The sequence below is a fragment of the Amborella trichopoda genome, chromosome 12 (assembly GCF_054954075.1).
Source record: "Amborella trichopoda isolate Santa Cruz 75 chromosome 12, AtrichopodaSantaCruz75HAP2 v2.0, whole genome shotgun sequence".
Taxonomy (NCBI): domain Eukaryota; kingdom Viridiplantae; phylum Streptophyta; class Magnoliopsida; order Amborellales; family Amborellaceae; genus Amborella; species Amborella trichopoda.
The window spans coordinates 20,664,291-20,675,718 of record NC_142347.1 but is presented as its reverse complement, the minus strand read 5'-3'; the positions used below and the strand labels follow the sequence as shown (position 1 = coordinate 20,675,718).

The 11,428-nt window shown below is 35.1% G+C and overlaps 1 protein-coding gene across 2 annotated transcripts; it reads left to right on the top strand.

Moving 5' to 3' along the window:
- Window positions 1-3,217: 3,217 nt before the first annotated feature.
- Window positions 3,218-11,129, top strand: LOC18436972 (putative cinnamyl alcohol dehydrogenase). 2 transcript variants are annotated; one of them, XM_006847192.4, is made up of 5 exons: window positions 3,218-3,335; window positions 4,332-4,445; window positions 4,562-4,789; window positions 10,000-10,439; window positions 10,611-11,129. In XM_006847192.4, exons 1-5 carry the CDS (start codon window positions 3,247-3,249, stop codon window positions 10,808-10,810), a joined length of 1,071 nt encoding a protein of 356 aa, XP_006847255.1. In that variant the 5' UTR covers window positions 3,218-3,246; the 3' UTR covers window positions 10,811-11,129. The 2 variants fall into 2 exon arrangements, with proteins under 2 accessions (XP_006847255.1, XP_011624426.1); XM_011626124.3 differs by having other exon boundaries at window positions 3,218-4,132.
- Window positions 11,130-11,428: the final 299 nt, after the last annotated feature.

Below are 11,428 nucleotides of genomic sequence, written 5' to 3'. Positions count from 1 at the left end.
GTCTCTACATCAATGGATGTTAAAAATTCTCTCTTACATGATGACCTTCAAGAAGACGTCTGTATAAGTCTTCATCCAGGCCATTATAAGGAAAATGAGAAATGTCTTGTATGCAAATTAAAGAAGACTTTGTATGGACTTAAACAATCACGTTGCGCATGATAATGCCAAACTCACCTCAGCCTTGATGAGCATAAGGTTTTTTAGAACTTTGGTTGATTCTTTGATGTTCACAAAAATGGTAACTTCAGGTACAACATTTTTACTCATTTATGTTGACGATATTATCATTACAGATAATGATAAAGAAAGCATCATGAAGCTTAAAAAATATCTTCACAAGAAATTTGACATCAATGATCTAGGTCAACTAAAGTATTTTCTCGGCTTTAATGTAGCACATTAAAAAAAGGGACTTTTCATTTCTCAAAAGAAATATGTATTCAATATGTTGAAAGAAATTGTGAAACTGGGAGTCAAACTCATTGACATTCCTGTTGGTATTAATTGCGAGCTTAGTTCAACAAATGGGAAAAGCCCTCTTGAAGATGTGGGCCGCGTTTAGAGAATTATAGGCAGATTGATTTATTTGACTGTGACAAGACTAGATACAATGTATACGGTTAGTCTAATTTATCCATCCTTCTAGATTATGTCATATAGAGGTTGTCAATAAGATTCTAAGATATCTTAAGTCGTCACCTGGTAGAGGTGTTTGATTGAAACCGAATGTTCACACTAATATTGTAGGTTATTCTGATCCTGACTAGGAAAGTAGTCCAATTGACAGGAAGTCTATTATTGGCTATTGCACATTGGTCGGAGGAAACTTAAGTATTAGGAAACAAAAGAAACAAAATGTAGTTGCTCGGTCCATTGCAAAGGCCGAATATAGAGTTTTGACTTTAACTACAAGTGAATTGATATGGTTAAAATTCCTACTTCAAGATATGAGGTTTCAACGATCAATCCAATAGAGATGTTATGTGATAATCAAGCAGCTATGCATATTGTCTCCAATCCAGGTTTTCATGAAAGAACCAATCACATAGAAGTTGATTTACATTTTGTGAGAGAAAAGGTTCAGTAAAAAATTATTATTACTCCTTTACCAAAGCTATTGCAAAGACAAAGTTCCATCAGATACTGTCCAAGTTGTGCTCCATTGATATCTACGCGCCAACTTGAGGGGGAGTGTTCACCATTATAGAAACCAGATATTGAGTTTCATATATTGTATATTACAAGATATTACAAGGTATTAAGTTTCTTATATTGAGTTTCCTATTTTGTGGGATTACAATTGTATGAGATTTGTTTCCTAAAAGGAAAGAATTGTAACTCTATAAATTTCTAGTAAACCAGAATAATCCCTATGAATGAGATGCTGGTTTACCCTCCGTGGACGTAGGCACAATTGCCGAACCACGTATATGTCTTGTTGATATTTTATCTCTCTTTCGTCTCTATTTATTTTATTAGAAATTCTACATAGAGTCATTGACTGTGTAACCTCACTGGTGGTGTAAACTCACTGGCGGTCAATTTCATAAGTGCTTTAAACACACCCGACTGCGTAAACTCACTAGGAATTTGAACTCACTGACATTGTAACCTAACTAGAAGTATCACATAAGTGTTACTAGGATCTTTATGCCGACGGTACACAGTTACTCACAAATGGTATGTTCCAAGCTAATCACTCAGTTATAGTGGTCTTAAAGATTAAATTGTATGAGGGTTAGTCCTTGCTCGTCCTACAAGTGGTAGTCTCATTTCCCCAGCAGTTTAATAATTACTGGTGGTATAATAGTGATGTGTGGTGTCTTAGCGTCAAGGGAAAACCGATTTTGATACCAGTTATTAGGCTCTAAGAACGAGCCCTCTCGGTACAACTCGGATACACACGATAGAGTCTCATGTGCCCTTTTTGGAACATAATATCAAATTCTTGGTGTTTTTGTGTGCAATGTGAACGAAGGGAAACAAAAGTAACCAGCCAAAACAAACACCGAACACAAGATTTAACGTGGTCCATCCTTTCTTGATACATACACAGGAGAGAGACCTACAATACACCAAAACAATTAAAATTACAAAAACTCGATGGGATAAATCAAAATTACATTCCTATATGAAGCTTTTAATCTCTCCAAGTTCAATCTGTAATGAAATTCACAATGAGGTTCCTCAACTTCCTTGAAAAGCTGCTGGATTCTCCCATTGCAAAGCAAAAATAAAAGAAAAATTACAAAAAAAACTCCAAGACTGCACTTTCTATGCAACTTACCCCTAACCTAATTTTTTCTCTCACGTTTTTCCCCAAAATACACATTTTATGCAAACCCCCAACCAAATAAAAAATCAAAAAATGGCTAAACTACCATCCTTCACTTTTACCTTACCCATGACTCTCTGCCCTCTATTCCACTAAAATAGGGGCTCCAACACTGTGTAAGTGCTGTCCGGTAGTAGGGCTCCGGTACTGTGTAAAGTGCGGTCGGGCAGTAGGGCTCCAGCACTGTGTAAAGTGTGGCCTGGTAGTAGGCTCCGACACTGTGTAAAGTGCGATCTGGCAATAGGCACCGACACTATGTAAAGTGCGATCTAGCAGTTACAAAGGGTGGTCTTGCAGTAGATGTTACTGGATTCCAGGATTTCGATACTATATAAAGGGTGGTCCGACAATACTCAGTTTTGGTCAGGTGCTACTGGGGTCCAAAAGTCAACGTCAACTCTGGCCAAAATGATTTTTGTGTACCGAAAAGGTATTTTCATATAAAAATAAATAAATTTTTTCTAATGGGGATATTTACATAAAAAATATTTTGGAAAAAAAGTGACCGAAAGAATCACATTAGGGATAAGTTACATAGAGGTGTGGCCTTGTGTGTGTTCTATAATTTTTCAAAATAAAAAAATCATGGACCAAAAAAGCACACACCATTTAATGGTACAGTATAGTGTAAACACGATGTAAGCGTCACGCAATTGCCCTACCAACCACTCCGCACCAGCTGGGCCTAAACCACCAACTCCCTCTCTCTCTAGACCTCTCTTATCTCCCTTCTCTCTCTCTCCAGACTGTAGTCTATTTTAATATCCAAGGTTTCGGTTTTTTATTCCCATAAAAAATGTACATCGCAACTACTCCCCACGCCAGGTCCACCCCATTAGTCCTATAAACGGGCACCTTCTCGCCCCTCTCCCCAACTTCAGGGAAAAGCAGAAGAAGAGCATCTAAAAATGGGCAGCTTTCAATCAGAGAGAACAGTCAATGGATGGGCAGCTAGGGATGCTACAGGAATACTCTCTCCCTACTCTTATACTGTCCGGTATCATCAAACCCCCTTCTCTCTCTCTCATTTTTAGGGTATACCATGAGATAAATGAAAAATTTACTTTTAATCTCTCCCTTTTTTAGGGTAACATTCATTCAATCCACACTTCCTAGTAGCAAGAATATCAGCGCCCATCCCCATAAAATGTGTGATCTTTGATTTAGGCAGTAGAAAACAATAAATGAAGGGCATTAATGCAATGGTTTCCCATTTCTAAGGTTGCTTTGGGAAAGAGGGCATGAAACTCCCTGTCAGTGGCATTTCAGATTGTTTTCCTCTTTCTAAGAAACCCTATGGAGGGAGCCTTGTTGCAAGTATTTCATTGGGAAGTCCATTCTAGTATGCCTCTAAATGAATTAAAAGACCTAGTGAATGAGTTAGAAATTTTATGTAAGGTGTCAACCTTATATTGTAGAAATAAGATGTACCTCACAAAGCCATTAAATATTTTTTATCATTGAAAAATCCTCTAATCGGTTATCTTGACTTCATATGTGTGGGTATAAGAGAAATGAGTTTCAAATCATAAAAGTAATATCTATTGTGATAAATTATCTAGACCTTCTATTTTTAAGATTTTCAAGTATTTATAGGTCAGATCTGTTTATGGAACTTTCAATCTTATAAAAAAGGTGACCCAAAATGTATCTTTTATTAAATTTTTAAAGTGTTTTAAGGTTGATACCTTGTCCAAACCTCTCCCAATTCTAGCAGGGACAAAGTAGGGGACTAAAGGGAAAGGGCCTTTGGCTAATTGTGAAGGACTAAGGGGAAAGGGCTGTTGGCTAATTGTGAGCTTTTCACCTTTCGTTAGAGAGAGAGAACCCACTCATACTTACCCAAAAAAAAAAAAGAACCCACTTAGTGTATTTATGATATTTGTTTTGAAAAGTGCATCATGTGTGCTCTGGACAAAAAAAAACAGGGAGAACCCACTCAGTGTGTTTATAATATTTGTTTTGAAAATTGCTTTATTTGTGGTATTGACAGGAAAACAGGGCCTCAAGATGTGGTGGTGAGAGTGATATACTGTGGGATATGCCATACAGACCTTCATCAGATTAAAAATGATCTGGGCATGTCTAATTACCCCATGGTACCCGGGTACAGATCGATCGAAAAACTCGAAGAATTTGAATCCATGGATCTTCTGTAATTCTTTTCAATAGAAAGTGTATGTTCTATACGCATGGTGATTTTGTGATATTGAAAAAATGCAGGCATGAGGTGACAGGGGAGGTTGAAGAGGTGGGTTCAGAGGTGGAGAGGTTCAAGGTCGGGGATAAGGTTGGGGTTGGATGTATAGTGGGTTCGTGTGGTGAGTGTGGTTGCTGCAAGGGAAATATTGAGCAATATTGCAACAAGAAAGTGTGGAGCTATAACGACGTCTATGCTGATGGAAAACCCACCCAAGGTGGATTTGCCTCCACCATGGTTGTCAACCAAAAGTAAGCGTTTCTTTCCTCTTTTCTGCTGTGACTGAGAGAGAAGGAGAGGCTCTTTTCCATTTTCTAGAGAGAGAGAGAGGAGCTAAGTCGAACCTATAAGAGAGAGGAGGCTAATGATTTTTCGGTCCTAAGTACGACCGTAGTTACAACTCTATGTTTAAAAAAAAAAGAGTTTATGTATAGATGCAACCTTATAACGTAGAACTACGGATGCACCTCAAAAAATATGTTGAAAAGGTAGTTTTAATATTGAAAAACCTTTTGATTGTTCATCTCCACATCTAGCCGTATGACCATGAAAAACAAAAAGATTTTAAGTTTAAAAATTAATGCATTTTACAACATATTATATTTTCTGTCTATTTTCAAAATTTTTATATATTTATATACCTATTTGATTTTAATTATTTTTTAAATTTAAAATTTTATAACTAGATATAAAAATAGATTTTGAGATAATCCTACGAACATTTTACATCAAAATTATATACCATGATAAATTTTGAAGGTACACCTTACTTTTATAGCTACGGATGCATCCGTATGCCAATTACACCCTTGTTTAAAACATAATTTTTTAAAACAATCTCCGATTTGAACTCCGAATTATTCACGAGTTTATAGCATATCTCGTTTTTTTTTTTGCTCCCCGATTTTTTCCGGGGACTTTTTGAGACAAAACTGATCGTTTTGGCTTTGCCGATATATTATATTTCCTGATACGACAAAAGGGGTAGTACGTTTTAGGTGTGAAAATCAAGAGAAAAAGCGCTTTAATAATTATAGGAACTATAGCATGCGGAGGGGGGAATCTACTTATTTCTAGGGCTGCGTGGTGGAATCACTTCACATTACCATCAGCAACATCATATGCCTCCCGAATGAGATGTCTCAAAGAAACATAATCCCTACGGGGGTGGGGGGGGTTAGCTCAGGACAGGCTTGGTAGGGCTAAAGAAGCTTCATCCAGGGCAGCCGGGCTGGGCCATCCTAAATGAAGAAAAGGAAGAAAACTAAATGTTTAAAGAAAAATATATTGAAAAAAAAGGGTTGGGCAAGGCTGACCATGTCTTTGCCTCAACTTATGCCCTTTGGGGTGTGGTGGCTACCCATCAAGCTGCATTTTGTGGCACATGCCTTAAGTTTTTAGGGCCAAGCCAATCGGGTTGGACCAGGCCACCCAACCCATTGCTTGTGTCCTTTGACGATTGTGCTGCTGCGTATAGCTATCAAGAATTCTAAAATGTTAATAGAATAAGAAACTCACAATATTATTGGACATTTGGAACTAAGGAGTTTGGTTTCCTTGTGACCCGTCTTTGAAACCCAAAATCAAGTATTGGATTTGCTACCCACCGTACAGATCGAGATCATCAATTATTATTTGGATCAAGCATTCTTCAGTGTAATAAAATAAAATAAAAATTTTAAAAATAAAAAATAATTTATAAAAATTAAATTAATTTGAAATTGCTCGGTTCTTTGTCTGGATTGTTGATTCTAATGACATAAACGCTCAATAGTTAGCAGCGGTAGGTAATTTCTACCGAGTCTGAGTCTGACCATTCTCTGAGTGACCCATTTCCAAGGAACCAAACAGAACCCAAAGAAATTGAATTGGTCACCTATTGAGTCGGATAATATACGACCACCTAAAATAGGGGAAAAATATAGTTTATCACCATTCAAATGAAAAACATGTAGTTTAGCACCTAATGTGGTAAGAGAAGTGTTGATCACCATTCAAATGATACGTCCATCTTCTTTTTCGACGTACTCCTGGAAGTATAATATGAACCCTCGCCAAAATTTAATGAACCCTCCCCAAAATTTAATGTATAAGGCGTCCTTAGGTTGTCGGTTTGCCCTAGTTTGGTCAGTATGATGTTGGGCGGTCACTATGTCCCTTCCCATGAACAATACTGGGGTTAAAGGTCTTTTGGAGGTATATACAACAAGATTATTTAGTTTAATATAAGGTCGCAATCATCAACTGTTGAATATAAAATTGAGTGGTTGGTAGCGTATCACTAAAAATGGTAATGCATTGCCATGTTGGGTTCCGTATCCATTGGCTATAACTATCTTTTATTAAAAGGAACATTGTTTTATATTACATGGGACACATTTTTGCATTTGTGTCCCCATAGGTATAAAGCATCCATTTTAAAACTGGATGCAAATGGGAGTTACATCTAAAAACAGATAAAACTAACCATCTATAAAATTCTTATTTTTAATTTTTAAAATTGATTTAGTTTTTCATATTCATGATGATGTTAGAGGTTATATGTTCTTAAAAATTGGGTCTAAAAATCTATCTAAAAAAATATATATTTAAGAGGGGACTCATTTTTACATGGACTCATAAAAACCTTGTCCTTATCAAAATTCAAAAGGAAACGATCTTGTAGTATACACTCTCCTTTCTTTTTGTTGATCGGGCAAAGTTGAGTAATAAACTCACGGGGGTGTTGAAAAAAGGTAGATTCCCGGCCCACTTATCCGGATTGTGTCCATTAAAAAAAACAAAAAAGGGTTGGTATTATGTCCTTAAATGGTAGTTCAGATTGAACAAGCCTCATCCAAGGGCTACAAATGAATTTGTTTTCATTTTCATTTGAAAATGATATTAACGTGAAATTTAGGGTTTAGCTTCATATTTATGATTTGGAGTGAATAAAATAATAAAAAATATTTTGAATAAGACATATTGATCATAATAAATTCAGAGATATTTTGGTAATTTTTTTTAAAAATAATTTTTATCTGTTTTTTTTTTTAAATTTATCTAAATATCTTATTTAAATAAAAATAAAAATAAAAAAAAAGTAAATTTTTATGAGTAGAATTGAATAAAATAATAAAAAATATTTTGAATAAAAAATATTGATTAAAAGCAATTAAGAGATATTTTGGTCACTTTTATTTAAAATATTTTTTTTCAGTTTTATTTAGTTATTTTTATAAAAATTACGAACACCCTAAAATTTAGATAAATATCTTATTTAAATAAAAATAAAAATGAAAATATGAGAGTAAGTTTCGGCAGTTAGATATATCCTTGTGATATCTCAACTATTAGAAGGGGTGATTATGTACCCTTCCACTCATTGTGGATTCTTCCGCATGATGTTGGTCAAGATATTTTTCCAAAAGCTAAATGCATATAGATTAATAAAGAAATATATACGAAGAGACCATTTATTTTAAATATGAGGAGGCTATAATCACTATTGCTTGTCAAATTTCAAATTGGATGGTTGTGAATGCATTATTGATTGGACTTAAAGCCCAAAAAAACAACAAAAAAAAAATCTTGAACTTTGCGACGCACCTCAAGCCATCTAATTTGACATCTAATGGCTAGTAGTAATTGTGACCACTTTATAGCAAAGCTAAACAATATAATAATATACAATCTATATTAACTATCACATAAAACATATCATATAACACAAATGACTTAGGTGGTCTTTTCAAGTTAACTGGAAAATAAAATAAAATAAATGAAGACTCCGAGTTTATATTATATATTTATATAAGGGAAAAGTTTATATAAGGTTGCAACCTTAAAATGTAGAACTACAGTTGAACCTCAAAAATCCATCGGAAACGGTAGCCCTTTGTTTGATCATCTCGACATCGAGATGCACGATTATGAAAAATAAAAAGATTTTAAGTCTCAGAAATAGTGCATTTTACAATATATTATCTATACCGTCCATTTTCAAGATTTTGATATGTTTATAGATCTACTTGATTTTAACCATTTTTTAAATTTAAAATTTTATAATTAGATATAAAAATAGATTTTGAGATAATCTTAAGAATATTTTACATTAAAATTATATACCATGATAAAATTTGAAGGTGCACCTTACCTCTACACCTACGGATGCATCTGTATGCCAACTTCACCATTCAATAATTTCATCAAAATAAGCAATATTGTCATCAATATTTTTTTCATGAACTATAATATTGTCATCAATATTTTTTTCATGATCTTTTAAGATTTTCATATGTTTATAGATCTATTTCATTTTAATCATTTTTGAAGTTTAAAATTTTATAATTAGATTTGAAAATAGATTTTGAGATAATCTTAAGAATATTTTATATCAAAATTATATATCATGATAAAATTTGAAGGTGCGCCTTAAATAGATTAAGGTTGAAACCTTATGGAAACCACACTAACCCAAATGGTTTAGTAGGTCTTTTTAAATTAGAAAGGGCACTTGGGAGGGTGAACCTGCAACCTTGTAGACAAACTCTAAATGATAGTTATTTGACTTTTATGGTAAAAGTTGTATATAACATACATTTATAGTGATTGATTTGATGATTGAGATGAAAAATGGGACCATCTTAGGCACTTCCTTATCCACATCATTGTCCAAATCAAATAAGGCCACAAAAGACGGCAAAGAGTTACACCGCAAGATCATAATGTCATTAATGACATCGGAACACGTCCCCGAATTTCTTCGCATGTCATTTTTTCGGCATTAAAAACCTCGTATCACTTTCAAAAGATAAAAAGGCCTAAAAGAAAATGAATGAAAGAAATACTCCTAGGTACCGGTGTTTAATGCATAGAATGCCACCAACCAGCAAAAAAAAGAAAAAGGAATCATGCTCATACGAGGCATTGGCTATGGTTCACACTAATAAAAAATTGAATATATATATATATATATATATATATATATATATATATATATATATATATATATAGAGAGAGAGAGAGATGTTCTCATTATTGTTACCAAGTGTTATATAGAATAATATGTACTGCAAGATAGTTTAAATTAATAAATATGATAGTTTATATTATATTCTATAATCATAACTAAATCAATAATATATTATGATCACACAAAAATAAAATAAAATAAAATAAAAATGATCATAATAATAAGAGAAAAATTAATGGGTGGCTGTCACCTCAAGTAAATAAAAGTTCACAACAAAGGACTTTTTGGCTTTGGGATGGTCAGATTTTTCTTTTACCTACTCTCTACAAAAAAACTAATCCTTATTCAATATTCCCATTGTTTACCCTTGGATGTTTGGCCTTTAAGCTTGCTAGTATGGGGTTGTGGAGGGTAACTTAAACACTTAAATCCATTGTTTTCTTCCCCCTTTTTTTGTTTTTCCTTAATTATTATTATAAACTTATGTGCTAACTATGCTTTGGACAGGTTTGTTATGCCCATACCACCCGGTCTAGCGTTGGAACAAGCTGCACCCTTACTATGTGCTGGAGTGACAGTGTATAGTCCATTGAAGCACAACGGGCTCACGGAAAAGGGCTTGAAGGGTGGGATTTTAGGGCTTGGTGGTGTAGGCCATATGGGGGTTCAGATTGCAAAGGCCATGGGTCACCATGTCACGGTGATCAGCTCCTCTGACAAGAAGAGGGAGGAAGCTGTGCAGCACTTAGGGGCCGATGCTTATGTGGTCAGCACAAATGCTGAGCAAATGCAGGGGGCCGCTGAGAGCTTGGACTACATTCTTGACACAGTCCCAGCGGTGCATCCCCTTGAGCCATACCTTTCGTTACTCAAGGTCGGTGGCAAGCTCATCGTCATGGGAGTCATTCCTGCGCCCCTTCAATTCGTAACCCCCGTCCTCATGCTGGGTCAGTATTTGCCTCTCTCTCTCTCTCATACACACCATTGTCAATCAATTAAGGGAAAATATCTCTATACACCATCTTTTTAGATTTTGTCTCAACAAATCCAAAGTTTCAAAAAATATTTCGCATCATGTAAATAACACTTTTTCTATTTTGACCTTGCCACGGTTCCAGGTAGGAAGTCAATTGTTGGAACTTTCATAGGAAGCATCGAAGAGACTGAAGAGATGTTGAAATTTTGTGCCGAGAAGGGGTTGAGCTCCATGATTGAAATTGTAAAGATGGATTACGTCAACACAGCTATGGAGAGGCTTGAGAAGAATGATGTGCGGTACAGATTTGTCGTCAACGTCGCCTCTAGCAAACTTGATTGATCCAATCACCTTTGACTTCCGCGTGCATCTTTTTTCTTCTCCTCTTTTTCACTGTTTTTTTATGATTTGGCTTTTGGTTTTGTTGTGAGATATGTTGAGCACTGTAGCTCAAGATTGTATCAGCTGTGGTTTTTATCATCACTTCCTGGTCTAGCCTTCTCTCTCTCTGCTTAGCCATGGCTGGCAGAGAGTCTACAAATTTATTTATGTCGCTGCCTGTATCATTTGCTTTCTAGTTTGAATAATGCTTTATGTATGCTAATCTTGATATCTATTTGGATTGAAGAATAAAACCGTTCTTGCTGGTATTTTGTGCTAACTATTTCCGAGATTGATGGCGAAGGACCTTAGTGTGAGTTTGGGGAGAGACCACTTGTTCTTGAACGAGAGGTGTTTTAGTTTACATTTGGTAAAGGGTATGGTCTCTATAAGATTGCAATTTTAAACTATCTAATTAAGGCGCACTTCTAAATTTTATCTTGACATGTAATTTTGGTGCAAAAATTCTTCAAATTATCTCAAAATCTATTTCCAGTGTCTTTTGTCTATTTCGGGCTCCAACAAAGCAAAAGAACAACTCAAAGGGAGCCGGGATGAACTCCGGGTTGGTCCTTTGGA